The sequence below is a fragment of the Mustela lutreola genome, chromosome 5 (assembly GCF_030435805.1).
Source record: "Mustela lutreola isolate mMusLut2 chromosome 5, mMusLut2.pri, whole genome shotgun sequence".
Taxonomy (NCBI): Eukaryota; Metazoa; Chordata; class Mammalia; order Carnivora; family Mustelidae; genus Mustela; species Mustela lutreola.
Window position 1 is genome coordinate 41588042 of NC_081294.1, and position 27623 is coordinate 41615664.

General features: G+C 51.5%; 1 protein-coding gene across 4 annotated transcripts in view; it reads left to right on the top strand.

Moving 5' to 3' along the window:
* Window positions 1-25918, top strand: part of ARHGEF37 (Rho guanine nucleotide exchange factor 37) — a 52403-nt gene extending 26485 nt beyond the window's left edge. For all 4 annotated transcript variants that reach the window (XM_059174011.1, XM_059174010.1, XM_059174009.1 and 1 more), the window contains exons 5-13: window positions 8290-8489; window positions 9818-9948; window positions 10628-10732; window positions 12400-12510; window positions 13251-13580; window positions 15972-16100; window positions 18518-18713; window positions 20277-20434; window positions 22887-25918. In XM_059174011.1, the coding sequence (XP_059029994.1) occupies window positions 8290-8489; window positions 9818-9948; window positions 10628-10732; window positions 12400-12510; window positions 13251-13580; window positions 15972-16100; window positions 18518-18713; window positions 20277-20434; window positions 22887-23096 (1570 nt within the window). In that variant the 3' untranslated portion in view covers window positions 23097-25918. The remainder of the gene's footprint in view (window positions 1-8289; window positions 8490-9817; window positions 9949-10627; window positions 10733-12399; window positions 12511-13250; window positions 13581-15971; window positions 16101-18517; window positions 18714-20276; window positions 20435-22886) is intronic.
* The last annotated feature ends 1705 nt before the right edge of the window (window positions 25919-27623 follow it).

Consider the following 27623-nt stretch of genomic DNA (forward strand, 5'->3'; position numbering starts at 1 on the left):
AGGTCACCTGAGGCTCTTCTCTGGGCCATCCTCGCTTCGGGGCCCACGCTGACAGCAGCCACTCTCTGGGTTATTGCCAGTAACTGCGGCAAAGGGCAAGGGAGCTCTGGAGGGCCCGATGCTGCTAATAAGTGCTCCAGGCCAGGGGTGCCTGAGTGGCTCAGTGGGGGGATTAAGTGTTCCAGGCCAGAAATGATATGCATCCCTTTCTTGTAATTCATGGCCCAGACCTAATCCCGTGGCTTTGTCCACCTGCCAGGAAGCCAGGGTATGCCACCATGCCTGGGGGTCCAGAGGTGGAAAAGCAGAAACATTTGGTGAACAGCACTCCTTTCTCCCACGGGAAGGGCAGTGAGATGGTGGGAACCATGTGCTGTAGGCAGCATGGCATGAGGCGGGCTCGGATCACCCTGGAAGGCCTCTCCACACACAGTTGAAATAGGATCCAGAGCTGGCACCAGTGGGTAGAAGCTCTAGATAGAAATTTGGAGAGAGTAGGGATTCCTGGGTGGCTCTGTCAGTTAAGGGTCTGCCTTTGGCTCAGGTCATGATCCCATGGTCCTGGGATCAAGTCCCTGCTCGGTGGGGAGTATGCTCCTCCCTCTGCCTGCTGCTCCCCCTGCCTGTGCTCTCTCTCACTCCTCATCTCTTTCTGACAAATAAATAAATAGAATATTTAAAAAAAGAAACATGTATAGAACAGATATTTTTTAAGTTAAAATTTTGAGTGGAGAACAGTTACATAGTTCAGAAGCTTTTTTTAAAATTGATGCCCCAGAAGCTTTAAAAAATCCAAATTTATGCAACACAAAAAATCCTGTCCTGTCCAGTCCTGTCCGTTCATTTACCTAAATACTACTCCCAGCCCCAAAGTCATGCTAACCACTTGTAAATTGCTTGTGGATCTTTGTAGAGTTCCTTTATGCATATAGAAGCAAATCAAATATATGCTGTCATTTCACTGCCTTTTTTAAAAAAGTTGGTATTTTTTTTTCCCCTCACCATGTATCGTGGACACCTTCCTATTCCATTGCATACATGTATGAGCCTTTGAACAGCGTGTTCTTCTACCACATGGCTGTTCCCCCAGTTCATTTAACTGGTTTCTATTAATGGACATTAATTTGCTTCTTTTCTTTCGCTATTACAGATAGCGTTCAGTGATTATTCGTGAGTGTATGTCATTTTACTCAGGTGCATATAGTTCTTTTTTTTTTTAAGATTTTATTTATTTTAGAGAGAGTGTGTGTGCATAGGTGGGGGATGGGCGGTGCAAGAAGGAGAGAGAGGATCTTACGCAGACTCTTCGCTGAGTGCAGAGCTCAATGCAGGGCTTGATCTCAGGACCCTGAGATCATGAGCTGAGCCAAAACAAAGAGTCAGACACTCAGCTGACTAAGCCACCCAGGTTTCCCACAGGTGCAGGTGTTTCTGTAAGGTGACTATCCAGAAGTGTACTTTCTAGGTCAAAGAAAGCATATATGGATAATTTTGCTAAGATTGCAAACTTTCCTTCTATAAAGGCTATACTGTGAGCAAGGTGTGGGTGTCTGTTTCCTCATAGCCTCACCAGGGTGTGTCATTAAACTTTAGAGTAATGCCACTGAGAGAGGTGACAAATGGTGTCTCAGTGTGGTTTCATTTTGCATTTACATCTCATGATTAAAGTTGGTCATTTCTTCATATATTTAAGATCATTTATATTTCCTTGTCTGGAATTGTCTTGCTTCTTTTCTATTTCAAAAAGGCTTTACCTTCCCCAGGACAAGCTCCCCAAATGGAGATAGATGAAGGTCATTTTCTGGAAATCAGAATAGTGCAGGAGGATGAGAGGCGGCTGTTATTTTATCTTACTTAGACATTCCTTTTACACCCAAGAGAAGGACTATACAGAGTAAGATCTTTGAAGATGATGTTATCTCCTATGGAAGCTCCTGCTTCCTCCCCTGTTCCTCTCCCTTTATCCCTCCAACCTCCTGAAGCCTCCTTTTCAATTACCCTGGCCCCTCGCTAACCCCCAAAACTATATTCACTTCCCCCTTCGATTCATCCTTTCATGGGTCTTAGAAACTTAGGTTTTGGGGCACTTGGGTGGCTCAGTGGGTTAAGCCACTGCCTTTGACTCGGGTCATGATCTTAGGGTCCTGGGATCCAGCCCCACATTGGGCTCTTTGCTCGGGGAGAGCCTGCTTCTCTCTCTCTCTCTCTCTCTCTGCCTGCCTCTCTGCCTACTTGTGATAGTTCTCATAAATAAATAAATAAATAAAATCTTAAAAAAGAAAAAAGAAACTTAGGTTTTTGTGAGAGTCACTAAAAACATTTCAATAGGAGAGAGGCAGATAACAAAAACAAGAGTGGCACATGTGGGGCATAAGGGAGCAGTGGAGACTGTGGCCAGCCAGAGCCAACAGACCCTGTGTAGAAAGCAGCTGCAGCTCTGTTAACGTTCCCTGTGTAACAGAGCACCCAGAACAGAATGGCTTAAGACAGACACGTGTTTGGTTCATTCTGCTGCTTGTTAGCAATATGGCTGGGCTCCATAAAGGATTCTTCTAGCCCCGCCTGAGCACCTTCACATGCCCGTGATCACCTGCAGGTCAGCATTGCTGATCTCAGCTGGGCTCTCTTGTATGTCTGAGACACCGAGCTGATTCAGCTCTGGCTATACAGGCTCCGTCACCTGGCAGGTGGCCCAGGCTTGTTCACATGGTGGTCACAGGGTTGAGACAGGGGGAGAGCGGGAGGGAGGGAAAAGGGAAGGGGGGGCAGGAGAGGGTAAGGCCTTGGGAGGTCTTGGCTGGGAATTGGTGTTCTGTGACAGACCCAAGGGGTGGAAAAATTGACGCTGCTTCTCAAGGGGAGGAGTTTCAGGGTTGTACTCAAAGTGGGTACAACAGCAGCCACCACAACAAAGGGTGTGCATGCAGAGAGTAGAATAATTATAGCCCTACTTTACAAACCATCCGCCTCAGTTGCCATGTAGGACTGTGAGTCCACTGTGGCCAGACCCTCCGACTTCTCAAAAGAAGTCAGAAACTGAGTTAGAAATCTCCTAGGTGCCAAATACTGGCATCGAGCTCAGACAGGTTAGAAGCACCGTCGGGGGGCCCTCGTTGGCTCAGAGGCTGCAGTTTCTCATGCTTCCCACACTCCAGTCTTTTCCAGCCAGACCAGTCCAGGCTTTTCTCATGGGCTCCGGTGCCACGCTGCCCAGTGGTGGATCTGGCTCCTCTCCAGCTCACCTTGGCAGAGCCATTTCATGTCTCCAAACCTGGTTTCCTTACATGTGAAAGGGGGAGTAATAACTGTGCCTCCTGGGGGGTTGGACTCACTTGTACCCAAGTGACACTGTAAACCCCAGCTATTACCCTTGTCCCGACTGGGCAGAGTTTGTAGTTCTCTGAAACCACACTGTGGCTCTCAGCACTAGTGGTTTCAATACTCCTTTTTTTTTTTTTTCCTTTTTTTAAGGAATTTATTTATTTGAGGGAGAGGGAGAGAGCACAAGCAGGGGGAGCAGCAGAGGGAGAAGCAGGCTCCCTGCTGAGTAGGGAACCCAATGTTGGGCTCAATTCCAGGACCCCCGGATCATGACCTGAGCCAAAGACAGACGTTTAACCACCTGTGCCCCCCAGACGTCCCCCACTTTTTTTTAAGAGAGTGAGAGAGGGGTAGGGGAGAGGGGCAGAATGAGAGGGAGAGAGAAAATCTTAAGGAGGCTCCACACCCATCACAGATCCCGATGCAGGGCTCGATCTCACGACCCAGAGATCACGACCTGAGCCAAAACCAAGGGCCTGACATTCAACCAACTGAGCCACCCAGATGCCCCTCAATGCTCCTTTTTTGTAAAAAACTTTAAATTAATATCCTGACATATATTCTTGAAATAGATTGGCAGATAGAGAGAGAGAGAGAGAGAGATACCCTGCCTGTATACATAACTGGAAAGAAAAGATAATGGCTTAAAAGTAATAAAAAGAAGTAAAAGGAAAATAATGTCTAATAAAGTAATATGTATTTCAGTGTGGAGCTGCCTGGGCACCGCTATCCTAGAAATCTAATGAAAGAATCAGATGCTGGCACCTACTTGTAATAAATAAGTTTGGATTCAAGGAAAGAAAAGTCAGAAGCCATTCCATGTAAGAAGTATCGAAAAAGGAAAGAGCAGAGAAGGCACATGCCGTAGAATGACAAGTAGCCATGAGAGCACATTTGACCTCCCTGTGTATGATAAGAAGCAGCAAATGACATAAATGACACAGGGATAACATTATGCTCTGGGGGCAGAGGAAGTGAGGAAGTAGGACGTATGATGTTCTTGCAGATGGTCTGCGTCTTATTTATGAAAGGTAGCGTCATAAAAATTTCCAGTGCTTGGGGCGCCTGGGTGGCTGTCGTTAGGTGTCTGCCTTTGGCTCAGGTCCTGATCCCAGGATCCTGGGTTTGAGCCCCACATCAGGCTCCCTGTTCAGCAGGAAGCCTGCTGCTCCCTCTCCCACTCCCCCTGCTTGCATTCCCTCTCTCACTGTCTCTGTCAAATGGTCACAGTAGAAGGAGAGGGAGAATCAGGCTCCCAGCTCAGCAGGGAGCCTGGTTCTCCCTCTCCTTCTGCTGTTCTCCCTGCCTGTGCTTATGCTCTCTCACTCTCTCTGTCAAATAAATAAGTAAAATCTTAAAAAAAAAAAAAAAAAAAAAAAAAAAAAAAGACTTCCAGTGCTGTGATCAGTTACTGGATGGAGTTAGATAGTCACAAGAACACCTCTGATCTCAAACTTGCAACACATTTTGAGGCATTCATTCAGCCTGTGCATGTTCAGAGGGCCCTAGGAGACATGGCACACTGCTCCACAGTGCAGGGCTGTCCTTGCAGACGGCCTGCTGCCCTGGACCCTCCTGCTAAGTACCTGGAGCAGCCCAGTGCCTGCAAGTTTCCACCATGCCCTCAATGAGAGCCCCTGGTCCAGTGTTGCCCCAGGAAGGCCATTCATCCTGCCAGCCCTTGCTTTCCACCTCCTCTCTCTTGAGACAGTAGTCCTGGTTTTTTTGTGCATATGATCATGGGACTGTTTCTGGAGCTTAGCCAACTAGAATCACCACACCAAGCAGTAAGGGGTTCTTCCTCATCCATCTAATCCAATTCTTTGTGATTCCAAAATGCATGCTGCTTGCTACCTTTTTATTTGGCTGGGTGAGCTGGCAGGATCTTCAATTTGTCCTGTCTCTTAATGCAGCTCCCACCTGAGGGCGAGGGGATCAAAGCTTGCCCTTGCAGTGGGCAGGAAGCTCTGCAGCTGGGGGCGGGGGCCGGGGGGGGGGGGTAAAGCTGCCCTGCAGAGGCTGATCAGTCCAGCACAGAGCGCCCACTCTCAGAATGACAGTCGAGGCAGTGTTTGGGGAAGGCAAATAATCTCTCTTTTCCTTTATTGACAATCTTCCTTCATTTTATTTTTAAAAAAAATTTTAAAAACTTATTTGAGAAAAAAGCAGGGGGAAGGGGCAGAGAGAGAGGGAGAAGCAGACTCCCTACCAAGCAGGAAGCCTGACACGGGGTTCGATCCCAGGACTCAGATCATGACCCGAGCTGAAGGCAGACGCTTAACTTTATGTGCCACCCAGGCGCCCCTCTTTTTTCATTTTAAATATAAAAATAATGAATGCTTACTGAAAAAAAGGAATATTTAAACAAAACACGGGGAAATAAAGAGTAAAAGTCCTTTGTCCTTCGGTCTCACGTTTCTCCGTCCCTCCACCTGGTGCTTAACTTTTCCATCCAAACTTTCTTCTGTTCATTTATTATTTTTTTTAAAGATTTTATCTATTTATTTATTTGACAGACAGAGATCACAAGTAGGCAGAGAGGCAGGCAGAGAGAGTGAGGGAAGCAGGCTCCCTGCCGAGCAGAGAGCCCAATGCAGGGCTCAGTCCCAGGACCCTGAGATCATGACCCCAGCCGAAGGCAGAGGCTTAGTCCACTGAGCCACCCAGGCGCCCCAGCATCTGACTCTTGATCTCAGCCAGGTCTTGAACTCAGGGTCATGAGTTCTATCCCCATGTTGGGCCTACTTTTTTTTTTTTTTTTTTTAAAGATTTTATTTATTTATTTGACAGACAGAGATCACAAGCAGGCAGAGAGGCAGGCAGAGAGAGAGGAGGAAGCAGGCTCCCTGCTGAGCAGAGAGCCCGATGCGGGGCTCGATCCCAGGACTCTGAGATCACGACCTGAGCCGAAGGCAGCGGCCCAACCCACTGAGCCACCCAGGCGCCCCGGGCCTACTTTAAAAAAAAAAAATTTTTCCCCTCCGGATTACCTTAGAAAAACTGTAATCATAAAAGGCTGCTATGATTCTGTCATGACCCCTTGCTAATTGTGGAGGAGAGCTGTGATTCTCTCTTTGAAGATCCCATGTACTCTTATTTGTGGACAGCTGTCCTCATGAGGCAGTTGGGCCCTTTCCCATGGAAAGTAAGCCCAGAGGACAGAGCTTTGCAAATATCTGGTGACTTTTCCATCTCCCCTGCCTGTGGTTGGCCAAATGCTAGGAAACCCATGGTGAGAGCAGATGGTCAGTGTAGGCACGTCTTGACAGGTATTCCTACCCCTGCCTCCCCCACAACCCCCCGTGGCTAATGAGAGAGCACCCACCTGTTCTGCCTGTCCTTAGCCTCAGGGGTGATACTTCCTGGACATTTGGTCTGGAAATATTTCCTTAGGAGGAAGAGTAAGAAGCCAGGGTACCATGGAGAGAGGCTGGAGAATGGTTTTGAGCAGCATCTGTGAGTCCTCTTGGAGGAGGCGTGCTAGACACTGAGGTTTAAAACCCTCATAGACTTCTTGAAAGGCAGGTCTGAGGGCTTCTGGTTATGATCAAGGAAAACTGTGTGAGCCTCTTCCCAGAAACCACTGACAGGTATTTTTTCCTGCAAATCCCCGAAATCAGCAAGAAAGGGACTAGAAAGAGTCATCTATTCATCAAATAGTGCATCTGGAAGGGATCTTGACACTACTCATTCTTGTGTTCTGCACCTGTAGAAAAATAGAATGTAATAAACATATACCACTACCTAAAACTAACCAGTGTTAACATTTTGCTGCTGTTTTTACACTGAACTGTTTAAAGATAAGTAATAGAAATCATGACTGTTTACTATTAAATAATTTTTTTTTCCCTAAAAATTTTACTTATTTATTTGAAAAAGAGAGAGAGAGCGATTGAAAGAACAGGTGGGAGGAGGGACAGAAGGAGAAGCAGACTCTCTGGAGAACAGGGAGCCTGATCCAGGAGTCACCCAGGACCCTGGGATCATGACCTGAGCTGAAGGCAGAGGCTTAACCAACTGAGCCACCCAGGTACCCCCTACCCTTAAATAGTTTTTTTTTTTTTTTAAGACTTTATTTATTTATTTGACACAGAGAGAGAGAGAGAGATCACAAGTAGGCAGAGAGAGAGGAGGAAGCAGACTCCCTGCTGAGCAAGGAGCCAGATGTGGGGCACGATCCCAGGACCCTGAGATCATGACCTGGGCCAAAGGCAGAGGCTTAACCCACTGAGCCACCCAGGCAGCTCTACCCTTAAGTACTTTAAATGCATCTCTATAAACACAAAGTTCCTGTGATTTTTTTTTTTTTTTCGAACTTTCAACTGGTAAAGCCACAAAACCATTTTACTGCATGAAATGTCAAATGGGTGCCCTACATACAGAGTTGAGCTTAGGACATAGCCAGGTGGACATGTCACGCAGGCAGCTGACCGTGTGAGTCCAGAGCTCAGAACAGAAGTGGGAAAACAGAGGTCTGGGTTGGGGCTGTGTTAAAAGCCATCCGACTAAATGAAGTCAGTAAGAGAAGGAGTGGAGGGGAGGGAAGGCCCAAGGGCACTCTGGCATTGGAGGGAAGCCAGCAGAGGAGGCCAAGAGAGTGTCCCACGGAGCAGGGAAAGCCGGGCAAAAGGCATCTCTGGGGCCAAAAGAAGAAAGTGTTTTAAGAGCAGGGACAAGTCAGCTGTGTCTGCTGCTGACAGGCCAGGGAAGTGGAGGACCGAGAACTGACCGTTGCATTTAGTACAGATGGGAAACCAGGACCCAGAAACCGGAACAGTGAGAACTAGCAGTGCCTCTCTAGCATCTAGACCTCATGCATTACAGATGAGGAAACTGAGAACCACGTAAGGAGGGTGACTTGCCTGAGATCACACAGCGAGTTAAAAGGCAGAGCTGGACCTAGAGCCCAGGGCTCCTGTTCCCTGGAACAGTGGGTTTCCCCTACCTAATGCCAGCCTTCTCCCTCAGGCCACAAGCTGGGCCCTCAGGCCTGAGTTTCTTACTGGTGATCCCTCTTCAGAGGATTACAAAGTACCCACTGCTGCTGCAGAAAATCCTGGAGAACACAGTCCCTGATGCCAGTGCCTACCCTGTGCTTCAGAGGGCTGTCTCTGCCCTCCAGGACGTGAACACCAATATCAATGAGTACAAGAGGCGCAAGGAAGTGGGTAAGGACTTGGGGGATTTAGGGGTTATATCAGTGAGAATGCTTCCAGGTACAAAAACACTCATTTCAAGCCATCTTCATTAATAAAGGAAATGTAGTGGCTCATGTAACCACAAGTCCAAAGGTAATATGGACTTTAGGTAGGGTTTGATCAGGGTGTTGGCTCCATTTCCCTAAAATTCTCTCATCTCTGATCTTTACTGTGTGTTACTTCATGTCCAGGCTGGCCTCCCTCATAGTAGTAAATGGCTATTGCTGTTCTAAGACTCACATCTGATAACACACCCTGCAGGGATCTTTCACCCCTTAGTCATAAATTAGATTGGAGTGTCATTCTGATAGGACCCATTTGGGTCCTGTGCTCACCCTGAACCAGTTACCATTGTTAGGGGAATGCCATAAGTTGTTTGGCTTGGGCCTGGCTTATGTATAATTCTTGGAACCAATCACTGTGATCAGGAGTTTGAGATTATATGAACTGGCTTAGCCCAGCTAGCACCCACCCCTTGAACCAAAGCAAGATCAGTCCCATGCAAACCAACTGCATATACTGTGGAGGAGAAATTAATATGGAGGAGGCCAAGAGCTCTGTGTGTGTGTGTGTGTGTGTACACATACCTTGGGAAGGCCAGCTAGTGCACGGGAAACTCTGTCTCTTAGGTTGATAAAACAAAAAGGTTTGGGAAATGAGGCAGTGTCCCAGGTAGAGAGCAAACTCCACTGTGCCATCTGGATGGTATGATAGTGATAATCCAGCTCCTGTGACACGTCTTCCATTCCTTATCTGGTTTGATCCTTACTGTTGCTCTTGGAGACTGGCCCCGGTAGCCTCATGTCACGGTCAGGTCAAATGAAAGCTCTGATCGTTCCCTCCAGATGCCAGAGCTGGTGAGAGGCAGAGCCGGCTTTCAGACTCAGGCCGGGGGTGGAAAGCCCTGCACCGGGAATGGGGCTTCATGGTTCCCAGCCTGGCCTGGCTGACACGGGCCCTGGGGCCTCCGGCAACTCATCTCTCCCTTGAGTCCTCCTTTAGAAAGTCCATTCAAACCCACTGTCTTCTGTGATCCTCCGAGCAAGCACAGGGGGTGGCTGGTCTCGTTTACGAATAAGGAAGCAGGCTGAGGAAGGGGCACCTTGCCCAAGTCAGGCTGCTCAGCCAGCCTCATACCTTGCAGCCAGCCCAGGTCTCGCCCTCTGCGTGCTGCTGTTGGAGCGGGTGTGCTGCTTGAGACAAGGGCCCAAGCGGACGCCTAGCCAGGTGTGTCCGGGATGCCTGCTCTCCTGGGTCAGCTCTGGTCCCCGTGCCTTCCCTCTCCTCTGTTTCTGCAGCCTCCAAGTACGCCAGAATGGAGCAGCTGACCCTCCGGGAGCGGCTGGCCCGCCTCAACACGCACACCCTCTCCAAGAAGACCACTCGGCTGAGCCAGCTGCTGAAGCAGGAGGCCGGGCTCGTGCCCAGGGTGAGCCTGGGCGGAGGAAGGGTGACATCCCAGCCCTTCCAGAGGGGAAGGACTGTGCTGTGGGTGGAGCAGGTGGCTTAGACTCCTGTCAGAGGTGGCGGCTGAGGAGGCTGCAGGGACCTCTCCACATGCGTTGCTAGTAGGGGCTGAGCTGTCACCCTCACATGATTCCGAAGAGCCGGCTGGGGCTCTCTCCAGGGCACCCTGTGCTGTCCTTTGCTGAGCATCACTTTCTGCAGATAGGAAAGCTAACCTCTGGGCATGGGCAAGGGACCAGCTTGGAATAGCTCCCAGGAACAGCTCAGATTGCTGGGGGCACTTACTCTAGACCAGGCATTATTTGATCAGCACAATGAAGTAAGTGTTTTTATTACCCCATTTGCAGCTGAAGAAAACAGGCTCAAGGAGGGTAACACTTGCCCCAGGTCACACAGCCAAGGACCTAGGACTCCTGCGCTTGCATATCTTACTCTGTGATCTGAGTACCAAACCACTAAGCAGCACTCACTGCCTCTAACCATCCCACTCAGCTTTGGGGCTGAAGGACGAGGCTCTGGTGGGCAGGGCTGCGGACAGGTGGGCCCCAGTGAGAGCTTGGGACATGGATGGGCCCACGCGTTCCCCCGCCTCCTCCCTGCGTGGATATTCTCAGCGTTCACAGATCTCACTCTCCTCTCAGACGGAAGACAAGGAATTTGACGATTTAGAAGAGAGGTTCCAATGGGTGTCACTGTGTGTGACCGAGATGAAGAACAATGTGGCTGTTTACCTGGATAATCTGGAGGTGAGGATTCTGCCGGTAACGATGACTGGGCTGCGCTGGGCTGGGTCCCCCAGGCAGGACGCCTGGGGTCCATCCGACAAGCTGGCAAAAGCACCAGCCGCAGGAACCCAAATGGAAGAGGTCACTGGGTCGCTGGCCGCAGGTCAGAGGAAGGGCCACAGGCGAGTGCTCCCCAACCCACAGCTCTTGGGGTGAGGTTCCCACTGAGCAGGGTTAAAATTCACTGGGGTTCGAGTCCCAACCCACCAGTCTGGCACCTAGAGCAGGTGACACAGGTGCCTATGAAAGTGTGGCAGGTAATATTGTCACATGAAATGTGCACATGTCCGAGTCTTAGTGTCTAATAGCCTGTTGATGAGACTTTTCAGTAGAGTTAAATGCATAATAATACTTAGAATTTGACCGTATGGGTGAACAAAGCCTAAAGGGGCAGCAGTTACTTGACTTGGAGAAGCCGTTGCTGTTTGGGAATGTGGACCCGACGGTAGCCAATTCTGGTTTTAGGGGGAAAAAAACTTTCAGATGATATCTCATGATGTGTCCACATGAGCAGCAAATTTAATGAAAACTTAAGTGCTCTGTAGGCCCAAGAAAATGTATTCCTACAGGCTGAATTCAGCCCACAGGAACACCAGTTTGCATGCCAACAGGCACATTATTTTCCTTGTCCCCAAACTCTCCTTCACTGTTGTCATTGACGCTGACTCATTCCATCCACTCCGTCCCTTTGTGGTTTTGTCCTCAGTCATGGCCATTCGCACAAAGCGGCTTGGTCAGAGGATAACGGGCTCTTTGGATAATGGGATTTGGGGTGTCCTTACGGGAAGTGTGGGCAGCAAGGGAGGTCATAGTTGCAGGCCCCTCTGTGTGGGGCAGATCCCTCTACTTCTTCCCACTCCATCCTGGGCCCCCTGGGCAGAAGGCAGCAGGAGCCCGTCATAGTGCAGCGAGACGGGAGGGGACGGCTCCCAGAAAGGACGGAGAAGCAGGGTCACGTGCGAGACCCATCCGGCTTTGCAGGGTAGGACAGATATTTGAAAGCATTAAGCTGTGTTCCCCCAGAGGCAGGCTTACATGACATAGAGTCCCCCAGCAAGCATGGGACCCCTCCTTTAATCCCCTGAGTGCAGGAAAAGCTGCTTTGGCTGGTGTGTCTTTTAACACTGGCGCAGTGTGTCTCGGGCCAGGAGCCTTCTGCCGGCGGGGCTGTCCGGACAGAACTTAATGACGTTGTTTGCTTTTACAGCAGTTACTCTTACATGCCTGTTTGTGGCAGTTACTGCTGGTTTTCCCGTTATGGTAGTAGTGTCATAAGGTGATTAAAAAAAAAAAAATACACTGATAGGAAAAGGAATGGTTAGTTGATTTCAGGTATCCATCGAATATGTGGAATATGGGCACGGCAGTGAAATCAGAGGTGCCATGCAAACACACCCGGTCGGGGCAGCACTGGATTAGGGAGAAAGGGCTGGTTCTGTCGCAGGAAGATTCGCTAGTCACCCGAGCTGTGCAAGGATGGAGTACGCTGTGTGCTTCCCTGTCGCGGGGGCGGGGGGGTTGTGGAGGGCTGGACCGCCTCTCCAGAGGTAGGGTGAGAGTAGGGGGTGCAGGCGTGGAATGGCCACAGTGGGTCCTCATTGGCTGTTTCTCATCTGCTCCGGGTCCAGGCTTTCCTCCGCTTCCAGCCCCAGGAGTGCGATCTGGACATCGCTGGAGGGCCTGTGCCGGAGTACTGCAGCCTCATGCGGGAGCTCCAGCTCCAGGCCTTCCCACGCTTCGTGAGTCCAGCTTCTCCTTTCCCCTTCCTTTGAGAGGCAGGTCGTAGAGCCTAGTGAGAATAGTATTTAGGGGCCTCCTGGCTGGCTCGGTCAGTAGAGCGCGTAACTCTTGATCTCAGGGTTGTGAGTTCAAGCCCCGCGATGGCTGTAGAGATGACTTAAAGCCAGGCCCTTTATATGATTGTTGCACCCATAACCTTCCAGAGAAGTAAGCAGGGCAGAAATTATTATTATTAATGCATTTTACTGATAAAAATAGCCTCAGCTAATGTTTGCTATGCCTTACTATCCACCAGGCAGATAAGCTGATCAACGCTTTATAGTCTCCATTAATCCTCACAACACGGCGTACGGGGCAGAGGCTGCTAAGAGCAGCACTCTGCAGGGGAGAGCTGGAGCACAGGGAGGGTGACTTCCCAGCTTATTCACATGGTCAGTGTCAAGATGGAATCTGAGTCCCAAAGACTGTGTTTGTGGTCACCCCTCTCTACAAAATCTCCTAAGATCTGTACACAGATGTTAGGAAGGGCCAGGCCCTCTGCTAAGCTCATACATGCTCTGTCCCCATTGTTCAGGTGGGCATACTGAGGCCCAGAAAGGTTAGATAACATGCAAGAGGTCACATCGAGTTGGTGGGGGTGGGACTACCGCCTGGTCCTACCTCCCTCCAAAACCCCTTCTCCCCAGTGCCTGCCCTCTGCCGCTCCCTTTCCCAGCCCCGAGCTCCCCTCTCCCCACAGAAGCAGCGGCTAGAAGGCCTGGTGTGGCAGCCATTGTGCACCCTGGCCAAAGCCCTGGCTGGCCCTCAGAACCTGGTCAGGAAGCGTCTGGACAAACTCTTGGACTTCGAGAGGGTGGAAGAAAAGCTGTTGGAGGTGGGCAGCGTGACGTACGAGGAGCAGGAGACCCGGCACACGTACCAGGCCCTCAACTCCCTGCTCGTGGCCGAGCTCCCACAGCTGAACCGGCTGGCCGTGCGCTGGCTGGGCCAGATCCTGTGCACATTCGTGGGCCTCCAGAGGGACCTCGCACAGCAGGTGCTGCAGAGGGCGGAGGGCAGCTTGGCCCAGGTAAGGCCTCTGGGACTGGGGCGCCTCTGCCGAGTAGCCAGGGCCTCATAGCCCTGCAGCCAGCAGTTCAAGGGGGCTGGCATGGAGGGAGATTAGGCCGTCAGTGCTTAGCAGGCGGCCATGGGGACCTCCTGGACCTCTCTTATGTCATTTGCCCATTCCTGGAGTCCGATCATGTAAACGAGAATAGAACTCCGGGCGATTCCTGGGCTCTGGGATTCAGAAGCGGTGGAGGCTCTGCTGGGAAAATAGCAGACCTTGGGGCCCGTCCTTGGAATATATTAGAAGTCGGTGACAGAGGCCCGGCCCTTCCCCAAAGTCGGGAGTCAGTGTCTCTGGTTGGCGTTCCCGCTGCTGTGACTACTTCTAGCAGCTGCATCCTCGTGAACATGTGGTGTGTCCCTTCCATGCATTATCCCAGTGCATCCTCACACTGGCCGTAGAGAGTAGGTACCATCATCATCCGCGTTCCAAAAGGAAGCTGAGGCACAGAGGGGTTAGACAGCATGCCCGAGGCCACACAGCCGATAGCAGGAGTTCACCCTGGCAGCTCAACTCCTGGGCTCTGAACACTGCTTGGCATCCTAGTAGAAAAGTTGTCCGCTGAAAGATCTATTTATATGGATCGCAAAGAAGTTTGGACAAACTTCCAAGGACAAACTTTGAATTCAGAGCTTTGAGGACCAGGGAAGAAAACCAAGCTGCTTTCAAGTCTGTCTCTGTCAGCGTCAGAGCTGAGGGACTGTGGGCCTGGACCCTAGGATGGTCCAGCACTCCTCAGAGCACACAGTGTCTCCTGGGCTTCCTGGTCCGTGGCTCAGCTGCCCCCTTGCACTGTGTTGCATGAAACTTCCTCTGAAACGCTCGTGACCCCCGGCTCCTTGTCCCAGGCCACCCTGTGGTCCCATTTCCTGGACACTGATTCTGAGTGTGACCACATCCCTTTGCACAGACCCCTTGCTTGGCCTGAAATGCCTCCAGCCCAAGGCCCTCTATGCCTTTCACAATGCCTGGTGCAAGGTAGGAACTCCCCAAATATGTGACGGATGAATGAACCTTTCCATTCCCTCTTGCAGCTGGGAGAGCCCATCTCCCCATTGCACATACTCCAACAGCCCTTAGGATGTGCTGTGCTAAGCGCTTCGCAGAGCCTACCTTCAGCTGGGGCGCTGGAAGAAGCTGTTTCTCCTCTTTGAGGAGGGCTGGGACGATAGGCTTTTATTCTTTTGGGCCTTCAAAGCATTTAGTACAGAGTTCTGTCTTAGACGTGCTTTTTGAATTTAATTAAGCCTGAACCATCTGCCAAAAGAAGCATTTCTTTCCCAAAGCCGGAGGGTCGGTGTGATTAGATGATCGTCATACTCTTTCCACCCTCCAGTTCTGTCTGTAGGGCTGCCAGGCCTCTTGTGTTTAGACTGGGATGTGTGGGCCTGGGAGTGTTGCTGGAGGCCAGCAGCGGGAAGATCAACTTTATAAAAGTAGAAAGTGGGTCTTTCCTGGTTGGGCCTGTCCTTTCGATTGTTTGGACCTGTCAGTGACTGGTGCCAGCTTCCTTGTCTGTGTCCTCTGGCCCATTGCCCTGGACCAGTCCCATGGAGCCTGGGAAAGGCCTGCACAGTAGAACCTCAGTCTGCATCCTGGGGGCAGGGGAAAGGTTCTAAGTCAGACCCAAGAGCAGTAAGCTTGGTGACAAGCAGAGAGGGCTGGTCTCCATTAGCTGTGGATCTTACTCGTTCCTTGGTTGTTGGGAAGAATGCAGGAGATGGCTAGCTAGGCCATGGTCTCAGGATGCGGCATTACTCAGAACTCCTTGGGCTCCAAACCAGCTGAGGCATAAAGAAGGACATCCTGATTTGCATAAATGGGAGGCCCAGGAGGCGATCGAACCCACGGCAGGTGCATTCAGCACAAACAATGTCAGGGCTCCGATTTTCTCTCCGTCTCCTAGCTCTGTTTCCCTGTCTGGGCTGGCTTCATTCTCAGGACAACCTTTATCTGCATGGTGGAAGAGACAGTTTTTACATCTCAGCATCTAAAAGAGAAGTTTTCCTCTTTGCTCTCAGTCTTCATATTCTAAATGTGATGGGAAGATTCTGCCTGGCCTTGCTCGGGTTCGTTGTCTAGTCCGTGGGCTGCTCACAGCAGATGGGAGAAGGGAGGCCGTGCCTGCCACCCCTGTGGCCACAGCTCCACGGTGGGCAATATTCCTAGACTCCCACAGAAGGACACTTTCTTGAAGGACACTGAGCAGGGCAGTCAGCAAACACACATGACAGCTGACGATGACATTAAAATCCCTCTTCACACACCTGGGGCTGGAATGTAGACTACCCGAATCTTTCTGTCCCCTTCCTCCCAGAGAATGCTCTGATGACAGTGTCTGTCCCACAGCTGCCCCACTACCACCTCTCCGAGCCAGCCTTTTGGAAGCTGGTGGAGGACACCCTGGGCCAGAATGGTCACCAGCTTCGCTCCTTTCAAGAGAACTTTGAGAAAGTGCTGCCACCTCCCACCGCACAAGTAAGTGTCCCTCCTGCCCCCCAGACTGTCCAGTCCTTTACCTGCCAGTGGGGGAAGGCCCGGTCCCGTTTCCTTTTCTTACCCCAGGTTTCCCTGTACCCTTTTCCTCTTCTTTCTGTCTGTGAGCCAGAGGAGGTGATAGGATTCACACCACCTACACACATGCTCCTCGTGGCCAATAAACATCAGAGAAGAACAGTAGAATATTAAGTGCAATTAGACATAATAACAGACAAGTGACATCAGCATCCCCAAACCTGGAATTTCACATTTTTTTAAAAAAGCTTACTCTGTTTCCTTACCATCCCACTGAACTGGCTTCAGATACCAGCATTCAGGGTGAATAAAAAGTGGGAATAATAAATCATTTATATTTTCATTTTGCTATGGCATTTTCAATTGCAAAACACAGCATTTCAGCTGCATTATGGTTTACAGACTTTGGCTGGCCAGATGCTTTTCTGAGTAAAGTATTTTTCTCTAAAATAGAAGGAAAGGGTATGTTTCCGGTGCACTTGAAGGATGTACGCAGGTAGCATACGTCGGAAGTGGAGCTGAATTAGCCGAAGGGAGAAGGGGGCCCCGCAGGGGACAGACCTGGACGAGAGACTCCTGAAGCTGTGTGTTCAGTCCCATGTGAAATGTAAAGTCAAGGGTGGGGAAACAGGGCCAGGATTCCCCAGAAGGGAGGAAGGGGCTCCAGAGACCCAGAGAGACAAGTAAAGGAGCCCATCCCACAAGAGGTGGCCTGTGCACCTGACTAGAATGCAGAGAAGGCCAAAGGCCATCAGGGATGCAGGCCCTCTCCGAGGACAGCGGACACTTCCTCAGGCCACAGCCATGCCCCCCTCCCCCCACACACACCAAGGCTGTCCCAGCCAGAGGTCCCACGGGGGTTGGGGTGGCGTGGGCCCTACAGTGTTGGGGGGAGGACAGGTACAGAAAGTAAAGAGCAGAGCAGCCACTCAGGTGAGTCCTGGGAAACTCCTCTCTCTCTCTACTTGAGATGATAATATTTTTCTTATTGTAAAAGCATTTCATGCTGATTGTAGAAAAAAAGAGACAACAAAGAAAAACAAGAGAAAGGAATGGAAACATCATGAACCCAAGGTGTGTGGCAAACTGGCAGGAAGAGAGGAGATGCCTCCTCTTTTCCACCTTCGTTCCCACCCAGCGCCCCACACCCCTCCTACGCATTCCTGACTTCTTTGGCTCGGGGTTCAGAACCCACAGAAGTGAGGTGGTCTCCCAGGACAGAAGCAGTCCTCGTGATATCCTCCCACGTGTCCCCTTGGTCCCTCTGGGGAATGCGGCTCTTCTCTGCCCGCGCGGCCTCTCGGACTTGAGAAAGAAGGCAAACGTTTCTACACGGCTAGCTTTTACACTCAGGGTAACACCTCCATTCTGGGGGAAAAAAGCTCCCCGGTCTCCACATCCACCTAAGGGCCTGTTTAGAAACATCAAGTTCTGCTAGTTCTTGAGCCTGACTAGTGAACCCACTGGAGTAGGGGTAATGGCAAAGTGGCAGAGTCTCTGCCCAGACGTCTCTGAAGGGCACTTCTGTCTGCTTTCCCTACACCAAGCACCTCCTCCCCCAGAAACTAAAACATAGAATGTGATCGCTGTATATATACACACACATATATAGTCAGAGAATCTGTAGTAAATCTATATTCAATATTTTTAGTTTCTTCTTTGTTTTGCAAAAAAGGGATCGTCACCCCTGAGTCTTTTCCTGATGATACTTTTGCTGGAAGAAATGAACAAGAAAACAAAGGCAGGGCCAGGAGATTTTTGGATGCATGGAAAGCACCCCTGAGTCATTCTTCCCGGCTAGCTGGCCGTTTCCATCAGGGCAGAACTGTCTTCTGCGTTTCTGTTACCCCATTCAGAAGGCTTACTGTGCCTTGTAAACAGTAGGTGCTTGATAAATACTTGTGGAATAGAAGATAGCACTCCTTTCCGTCACACGTGAGGGAGGGTCTGCTGTCGGAGCAGCCGCACGAGTCAGGCCTGGTGCCCGTGTGAAGGTCACGGTCTTACTCATTCGGGCTGGAAGACCTGTGCTGGGCTTTTTCCTGTGGGGTTATTCAGCTTGATGCTGTGGCCAGAATTTAGGGCCCCATCCTAGAGTTCTGTAACTGAGAACTTCTGGAAGCTGAAATAGAATTTTAGAAAATTCCAGAAGCTTAGACCTAGGAGGGATTTTTTTTAGAGGTTAAATTGAGGGGTTTTTTTGAGATCCCTTTGGAGCCTAAGAGTGTGTGTCCTTCCTCTAATCTGTCAGTGAGGCGACTACTGCCCATTGGCAGCAGAGGAAGCATTGGCGCAGGGCTCCTGGCTGTCAGCACGGGCAGCCAGCTTTGACACACCGACTGAGACACCTGTGTCTCTCTTTGTCCCTCCCCCACCCCCAGCCACTCCTTCCAGGGGCTGAACGCCAGGTGCAGGCTCTCCTGAGCAGGTACGGCCCAGAAAAGCTGTACCAGGTGACAAGCAACGTCAGCGGGGCTGGGACTATGGACCTGACGCTGCTGCGGGGCCAGGTTGTGGCTCTCCTTCAAAACAAGGACACCAAAGGCAACAGCAGCCGCTGGCTGGTGGACACCGGGGGTATGTGAGGCTTCGGGGGCTCTTCCCCTCCCTCTGGGAAGCTCCCCAACAGGAACCAGTGGGGAGATCTGGCTGTGGGCAGGGGTCTGGCTGGCTATGCAGATTTGCGATGGGAATTGACCCAGGTGAAAACTCAGGGCTTGGGGCTCCGCCAGCTCAGCATGGCCCGTGCCATGCCACAGAGAGGAAGTGAGTCTACGTTGCTACATCTGTTATCAGGCACCTGTTATGTGCCTTGCGGACCTCACAGACTTTTGGGGTAGACAGAGATGTGCAGAGAGAGCTCCAGCATCTCCCTCAAAGACGTAGACACGCAGAGAAGGCATGCTTGGATCCCAGCTACAGGGAGGACGTCTGGCATCTAGAACGAGAGACGTGTGGTCCTGCCTGTGTCCCATGCACTGGTCCCAGCCTTGGATGTGCTGCTCAGGTCTGGGTGCCCCAGTGTAACTGGGCAGGAGGCAAGTGGCACCTTGAATCCAAGAGGAGATGGCCCAGCAGTGTCTTCCAGAAAGGGGCCTGTGACCCACATGATGAGGGTCACACAGGCTCACTGGGAAGGGATCCACAGACAGGTTTTCCCCTTCAGGCAGTGTATCGTAATTGTCACTGAAATATTTTTCTGCGTATGAGAAAAACGATAGCCAGTTTATAAACCCGTAATTTTATTCATATTATTGGTAGAACAAGTCTAAGTTTTAAAAAGTGAGTTTATCAAAAAATTAAGTGTGTGACTCTTGATCTCAGCTCAGGTTTTGATCTCAGGGTCGTGAGTCCAAGCCCATGTTAGGCTTCACACTGGGCACCGAGCCTTCTTTAAAAAAAAATTTAAGAAAATGGTACAAATCCAGCAGAAACTGTGAAAGGGCAGTCTCATGACTCAAGTTGACAAACAGCTGAATTGGATTCAAGCCGGCCACTAGGGTCAAGGGGACTGAGTTTGGATCCCAAGTCAGCCACTTGACTAACTGCGTGATCTCAGAGAAGTTAGCGGAGCCTCTCTGAGCTCCGCTGGCCCAGCCATCAGATGAAGACAACAGTACTGACCCGGAGGCTTGGCATGAAGACTGGACAGTCAAATGCCAGTCCCGCTGCCCAGCAAGCTCTCAGGCGGTACTCGCCGGGCACGGTGATAGGGAGCAGAACAGCACTGGAGCGGGGACTGGGGGCACTCAGCGAAGAGAAAGGCAGTTTCTGCCTTCTGCAAAAGGCTGTGCTGAGTGAGGAAGCAGCTCCACTCTAGGTCTCCGCTTGAGGGGAAGGGGACCAGTGCCAGGAAAGCAGTATTCATACCAGCCCGAGGGAGAACGTCTTACCCCTGTTCAAAGCAGAGTGGGTTGCCTTGGTAGGGGGGGGATGTGCAAGTAGAAGCTGGAAACAGTGAGTGTGAGTGTGGGTTTGGAGTGGGTTTGTGAGGTTCCTAGATGACCTTTTCAGGTCCTCTTTCATGTTGGGAAATTGTGCTGGAGGCATTCACATCCATGAATGGTGCTGACTTCCTCTACCACTAAAAGGGATGGGAAGGGCGGTCTGCAGCCAGATAACATTGTGCGTGTCCTGTAGGACATCGAGGATATGCACCAGCTGGGAAACTGGAGCTGTACCATGTCATCTCCGGTCAGGAGGAAATCAAAGGGCAGGAGGGGCCTCACCAGGACTCCCATCACCTGGCACCAGAGCCCATCCCAGCCCCTGTCCCCTCTCTCCCAACGGTGACCCAGGTGAGTCTGGGAGAGGGGTGGGGTTTGCCCTCCCATAGCCACCTGGAGTGGGGCTTTGATCTTCCTCCTGTTGGAAGAGGCTACCGTCCCTTGAGGCCAGGGCCTTGGTCTGTGACCACACTGGTGTCCTGGTCAGGACTGGACCTGGAAAAAGGAGGATTTCATCCCTGCCCCATAAACAACCCCTGGCTCCCTATCAAGGGGATGAGTAGAATTCATTCATTCATTCATTCATTCATTCACTGTTTGCCAGGCATTGTACTAGATGAGAGATGTAATCATGAGCAAAAGTAAATCTTGGTCCTTGCTTTCCTCAGATTTATAACCTGGGGGTGGGTAAAACAGCAATTAATAAAATAATCATGGGAATCATTGTAAAGTTAGAGCCGTGATAAGTACTGGAGCCCTAGGTCTAGTGAGAGAGGTGCAGGAAAGGCTTTTCTAAGAAGAATGATGCTTTTTCTCAGATTTGAAGGGTGAGCAGGGATTAACTGGATAAAGGGAGTGTGCCGGCATGTGGATGGGAAGAGCTCCCCAGAAAGTGTGCATAGTGAAGGCAGAGGCCCAGCATGTTTGTGTGTGTACACGTGCACATGTGCGTGTCTGTGTGTGGACAAAGGAGGGGCACGTGGCGGGGAGGAGAAGGTAGGGGTGCGGTGCTGCTAGAGAGGTCGGCAGGGCCAAGCCAGGGGAGCCTTATGGCCTTGGCGAGGGTGTCTGCATTCAGAACAGTGGGGATCCCAGACGCATGTTCACAGCAGCATTAGTCATAACTGCCAGGAAGTAGAAACAAGCCAAGTGTCCATCAGCGGACGAGTGGGGGTAAGTGAGATGCAGCGTAGCCACATAACGGAGTATTATTCGGCCGTGAAAAAGAAGGAAGGGCCAGTACATGCTGTCACATGCAGCTCTGTGCAGCAGTCCTTGTGCTGTATGACTTTGTATGAAACGTCGAAACCAGGCAAATGGCTGGAGACGGGAAGTACATCAGTGGTTGGCAGGGACCAGGGTGTGGGGGGAGTTGGGAAGGGACTGCTCTCTCGAATGGGGGGTTCTTTTTGAGGGGATGAAAATGTTCTGGAATTAGAAACGCTGATTGCACGCCTTTGAACCTATTAAAAACTACTGAATCGTACACTGTAAAAAGATGACTGCTACAGTATTTGAATTCTACCTCAAAGCCAAAAAAGTGATGGGAAGCAATTAAAGGGTTGGGCTTTGCTGGGACAGAGTCGTCGAGGGAGGAGAAGCTCTGTGGGGTCGCTGTGAGGGCCGGAGGAGCTAGGAAGGCCAGGCCAGGCATATGTGAGCTTCAGTAAATGGCAGCCGCACTTCCCGGTAGAAGAGAGCTTCATCTGTGACAGGTGGGCAGTAGAAAGGGCAGGAGCAGCGACAGGGAGCAGTGGTAGGAAACCAGAGACTGGCGGTGAACAGTCCGGGAGGCCTCAGGCCTGAGAGGAGCCTCAGGCGGGCTACTGGGGGGCAGTGGAGAAGCCTGTATGATGTGAGGCATGCAGCGTGGGGCTTATCCCCAGGAAGGCTCCGAGGGCCAATGACTCCTGCTGGGCATTCCCGCCCATCAGCCAAGAACCCACAAGGAGCTCCCCAGAGGGCCTGGCTGGGCCTCAGCTCCACCCAGAGTGGGCAGCATTTCTAGGTCTGGGTGAGCCCAGCTGTCCATCTTCCCAGACACATCAGCCACTTCCTCTGTTCATTGGTCCACACTTGTGGAATGGTCCCCGTCCTCCCCCGCTTCTGACTGTTCCGGAGGGTTGGCCACAGTAACAGCAGGAATGGTAAACAGAGTCAGAGTACCCCACATGTACTGAGCCCTGAGCGTGTACTGGGCACAGATGCACATCATTCATTGAACTCCCACAATTACCTGGAGTGGGAGATGCTATTACTTCCATTTCGCAGATGATGAAAGTGAGGCCAGGCCCTTCCAGGCCCCCCCCTCCCCAGTTCAATGCCTTTCCTTAAAAATTAACCGAGTCCCCTGATTCCCCGTCTCTACTCCCAAGTTGGGAAGCGGGCCTGGGTAGGTGACACCCTCAGATCTGGGAAGGGTTTTGGGGGAGAGGCTGCCACGTGCTCTGCTCAGTGGGGTGACAGCAGTGGACCGAGGGCACCCATACTGACAGGCCTGGTGTCGTTGCTATGTGATTTTGAATGAGCTCTTTGACTTCCCTGAGTCTCCATTTCCTTATCTGAAAAATGGAGCAGATAGAATTATAGAACTGTGAGAGTCAAGCCCAGGAAACATGCTGGAACAGAGCTTGGCACACAGTGGATATTGCTGGTGGAAGCAGAGAGGATGTCCTTGGGACGTGGTGACTGCCCCGTGGGCACTGGGTCGGGTGGGAGGGAGCAAGACGAGAATGGCATCTCTGGGTTGGGTGTGTCTGTCCCCACGCTGCACTGTTTCTGTGTCACTCCCCATGTGTTTCAGGCGGTGGCGGTGTACCCCTTTGTGGCCAGAAGCAGCCATGAAGTGAGTCTGCAGGCGGGCCAGCTGGTGACTGTCCTAGAGGCCCAGGACAAGAAGGGGAACCCGGAATGGAGCCTCGTGAAAGTGAACGAGCAGAAGGGATATGTGCCTTCCAGCTTCCTGGCCAGAGCCCCAAGCCCAGCTCCGTGGGGCTGGAGTCTGCCCTCCTAGGGTGCCCGCTGTGGTGCCTATGCTGCCAAGGGAGGAAGGAATCCAAGAGAAGGCGGGGGTGAGAGGGGAGATCAGGCCTAGGTGGGGTGAAGGGCTGCCAGTAGAGGTGGGTGGGCCTTGCAGGCATGCCTGGCATGGGTGAGCAGGAAGGGCTCCAGCCAGAGGCACTCATCTGGTCTGCAGAAAACGGGGTTTCCGTCTGAAGTCACAACAGCCTGGATGGCAGGTCAAGTTGATGAGGACTTGCTGTCATTTATGGCCTGTCTTACCTGTGCTCCTATCCAGCCATGCCCACCGAGTGGATCACGCAGGTGAATGTTACCTGTGTGCGTGGGGTTGCAGGGCGCTGGAGAGGTCCAGAGCTGTCTGGCCTGACAGTTCGTTCCCTGCATGTTGCATCAGGAGACACCGCAGCCAACAAATGCTGGCAGCTGAGTTGTCTTGGGCGGTGAACCTCCCTTCCAGCCCTCTCTAGCTGAGGAGCAAGGGCTTGTGAGGGCAGTGGAAAGGTTCTCCTTGGTGGAGCCTCAGAGCGGGTGTGGCTGGGTCACCGTTCTGGAACGTGTTTAGGCAAATTCAGAGGCTGTTCCTGGGAACCGGAGATTTTGAGGGTAAGGAGTGAGGGAGGATGCGGGCACATGAGGCTGTGTAGCTGTTGGGCTTGTGTTCTCTGCACTAGGGAACAAAGGGCATGCAAATTGCTTAGGCAACTCTGTGCAGCAGGTGATGGAAAGCCTGGTGGGTGGGGGAGCTTGGGTGATGGCTTGCTTTCCTGTTTCTGGAAGTCGGGAGCCGGGGGAGCACCCGCTGGTTTCAGGGCCTGGAGGTAGCAGGTGCATGTGGGTGTCAGTTGGCGGAAGGGCCTTAGACATAGGACACAACCTCAGTTTTCTCATCCACAGAGATCTAACTCACAGGGTTGTGGCGAGAATGGCCTGAGGCTAAGGATGGGAAGCACCTTGTAAATTGTTAAGTGTGATAAAAATGTCAATTTTCATGGTAGCATGAAATAGTCTCAGACCAGCAATGGTCTCAGGATGGCCCCAGCACCCTCAGGCCCAGCTGCAGAGTTCGAGCCTCTGCTGGCCCTGCCCAGCCGTGGCAGACACTGGGACTCAGCATGGGGCCCTCTCCCCTCAGCCCAGGAGCTACCTCAGGGCCCCTCTCCACACTGCTTTCTAGGTAGCCAGTCTCTTGAACTTGGTGAGGTCAGACCCATCGCCATCCCTTTCTAGGACCTGGAAATGGGAAAAACAGTACCTGTTCAAGGCGAACCAACCCACTGGGGCCATTCTGGGAGCAGCCACCATTGAATTACCCTCTCTGGGTTGTCACTTTGGCTAAGATACATCTCGGGATTCACGGAAGAGGGGAAAGGGGGTCTGGCCTGAACTGTAATACATATTATACATTTGGGGGCTGACCCAATCTAGAGGCTGGGGGAAAATCCAGTGTTAGCTTAGACTTACCTCCAAGAACCTCTCCATGGTATTGTCACTGTAGCGCCTAAAGCAGTTAGCTCTGGCTTTGGGAGGGCTTTTAAGAAATATATACATGCCCGCGTGAGATCTGCACCTCACTCCTCAGTTCAGGAAAGTGGGAAGATGGATTGTGCAAGAGAAACTCAGTCCCCACTGACCCCGTGCTGGCACCAGATTCACTCTGTAAGATGCTCTTGACTCATTTTCCTTTCTCTTTCCCACTAAGATTTCTAATACAAGTAGAAGACATAGGGGAGCATTTACAAGACAGGAAATCCACATGTGGGTCCCTCAGTGCTTACTGAGACTCTCCTGTGGGCTAGAACCCCAGCTCAGGCTTCTCAACCTGGCTGCTTGCTGCGGGGCTGGTGACTAATGCCAGGATCCCCACCACCACCACCCCGCCCGCAGAGATTGTAATGGAGTTGGTCTAGGCTGGGGCCAGGCCCTCAGGAACTCAGAAAGCTCCCCAGGTGCTTCCGGTGTGTCCCCGGGACTGGGGACTTCGGCCCGAGACACGCAGTAGTGGACGAGACGGGTCTGCGGTCTGAAGCGGCCGCCAGCTGTAAGCTGGGATGTGCCCCCTCTGAGTTCTGTCCTTGCTCAGATGTTTTGAACAGGCAGCTTTAGAGATGTTTTTGAAAGAGGACAGCCTGTTCTGTCAGGTCCCAGAATGTATATTTATTAAGTGCCATTAAGAGGGACCTGAACAAAACTGGATGTTCTTGAAGGCAGAAGGCAGAAACCTGGAATACATGGAATACATGTGGAACCACATCTATCTCGTGAGGGGAGAAAGAAAATGTCTTCAGGGGCACACAGGTTGTGGTTTCTTGTAGACTAGGGGCGGAGATCCAGAGTCAGTGACAACTGAGAAAATGCATGTTAAGAGGCAGAGAATGGCCTGGATTTTCTGCAGAGACCTCTGTGTAATGTGCCTTGCCCCTGCCCCCTGGAATCCTGGAACCCTGCGCTGCGTCCTCCGCCCTACATATCGCCCTGTGGGGCTGCCTCTCCCTTAACTTGCCAGGGTGTCTGCCCGGAAACCAGACGAGGCTGATGCCGAGGGCGGCCCTTGCTCCCTGCCGCAGAGTGCGACCTCTTTAACCTTTTCTGCCCAAACCCAGGTCTGAACGTGAGGGCAAGGTTACAATATGGAGGAAAGATGATTGGAGTCCCGCTCACTGTGGGGAGCTCTAGCTTGGTGAAGCAGTGATGGGAACTGTTGAGAATAAAGGACTTCAAAGAGGAAAACGTCTCTGGAGTTTGCGGGACTCTAATCATTGGAGAGTCAGATGCCCCAATGGGATAGGTGTTCATAAAAACAGGACCTCGTTCGTTCATGTGTTTATTTTCCTTTTTTTTTTTTTTTTTTTTTTTTTTTAGAGATTTTATTTACTTGAGAGCACACGTGCACACACAGAAGTGGAAGAGTGGCTAGGAGAGGCAGAGGGAGCAGCAGGCTCCCCACGAGGCAGGGAGCACAACCTGGGCCTCAATCCCAGGACCTGGAGATCATGACCCGAGTCGAAGGCAGACACTTAACTGACTGATCCCAAGTGCCCCTCATGCGTTCATTTGATAAGGGTCTACCACACATCTCTAGTGCCTCTAGGAGTTGGCCTTGGCTACTGGGATACAGTGAGAAGTCAGATGGGGGCCCTATCCTCCCAAAGCCCACTATCTGGGGAGGGAGACAGACAAGTCAGTGGTCCATTACATGCAGTGTAAGTGTTTGCGCAGGGCAGTAACAGGTGCCACTGGAGCCCAGTGGAGGGGTCAGTGTCCCTAACCAACACTGGGTCACTAAGGAAGGCTTCCTTAAAGAAGTAACATCCAAGCTGAGGCTTAAAAGGTAACTTGGGTTGGGTGAAGGTGGGACAGAGGGCACATGCAAAGGCCCAGAGGTAGGCATAATCATGTTTCATCAGGGAACCAAAATGCTGTAGGGCTAGAACGCAGGGTATGTGGGGAAGTACTAGGTGCAGGGAGAGATGGCTTTGAGATGTCCACATGGGAAGGAGCTGAGTTGTGTTCTGAGACCGGCAGAAAGCCACTGAAAGGATTGATGTAGAGAAGTGACATGCCCAGGGTCGCATTTTAGGATGCAAGGTCCAGTTCATTCTGAAATTTCCCCAGGGTCCTGTCATATGGCAAGGAATAAATTGTCAACGCACATTGCTTCCATAAACATGCCAGAGGGAACAGGAAGCCCTGCCTCCCAGCAATCTCCCGCCGGCTGGAGAGACAGGACATACAGGCATCAGGCAATTACCTGCTACCACAGGGCAGCATGCTGTCAACCCCAGAAGGGGACTATGGACCAGGCTTATAGGTGCTCATATAAGTGAGAGGGAGTTTTGGGGGCTGAAGTGATCAGGAAGGCTTCCTGGAGGAGGCAGGGCAGGTGCCAGGCCTTTTGGGATAAGTGGGATTGGGGAAAGCAAAAGAGAAAGAAAGGCCTTCTCGGCCTAGGGAAGCAGCATGGTGGTGTGGAAAATTGCCCCACTCTTGGCCTTAGAAATCCTGAGTTCAAGGCCTGCTTGACCATAGACAAGTAACAGTGCACTTACGGCTTCTGCATGTGAATAAGTGGGATGAGGGTCCCCAGCCTGCCCTGTCCTCTTAAAGTACTCATTGTAGCATCCTGGCTTATCCTAAGGAGGCACAGGCTCTCTCACCGGGACCTAGCGTCCAGCGTGGAAGTCATCATGGGGCCTATTGCGGAGGACAGAGCCTAAAGTATCCTGGGCTGGGGTTATGGAAAGAACAGGATTCCACTTCCGGCAATATCAGGAAGAACAGCTAGCTGAACCATCCATTCATCCATCAATTCAGGCTCAGTTCAACTAGCCTGAGCCACTTAACCTTGCTCATCTGTTTTCTTAGCGGTAATTTCCATATTTACCTTTCCTGTTTTCTCATCTGTAAGATGGGTGCGATTCCCACTCTCACGGGGCGGGGGTGAGAAGATTAAGTGGAACAGTCCGAGGGAACGAGGGAACGGGGGAACGGGTCACGGATAACGCCTCAGGAACCTCACTGC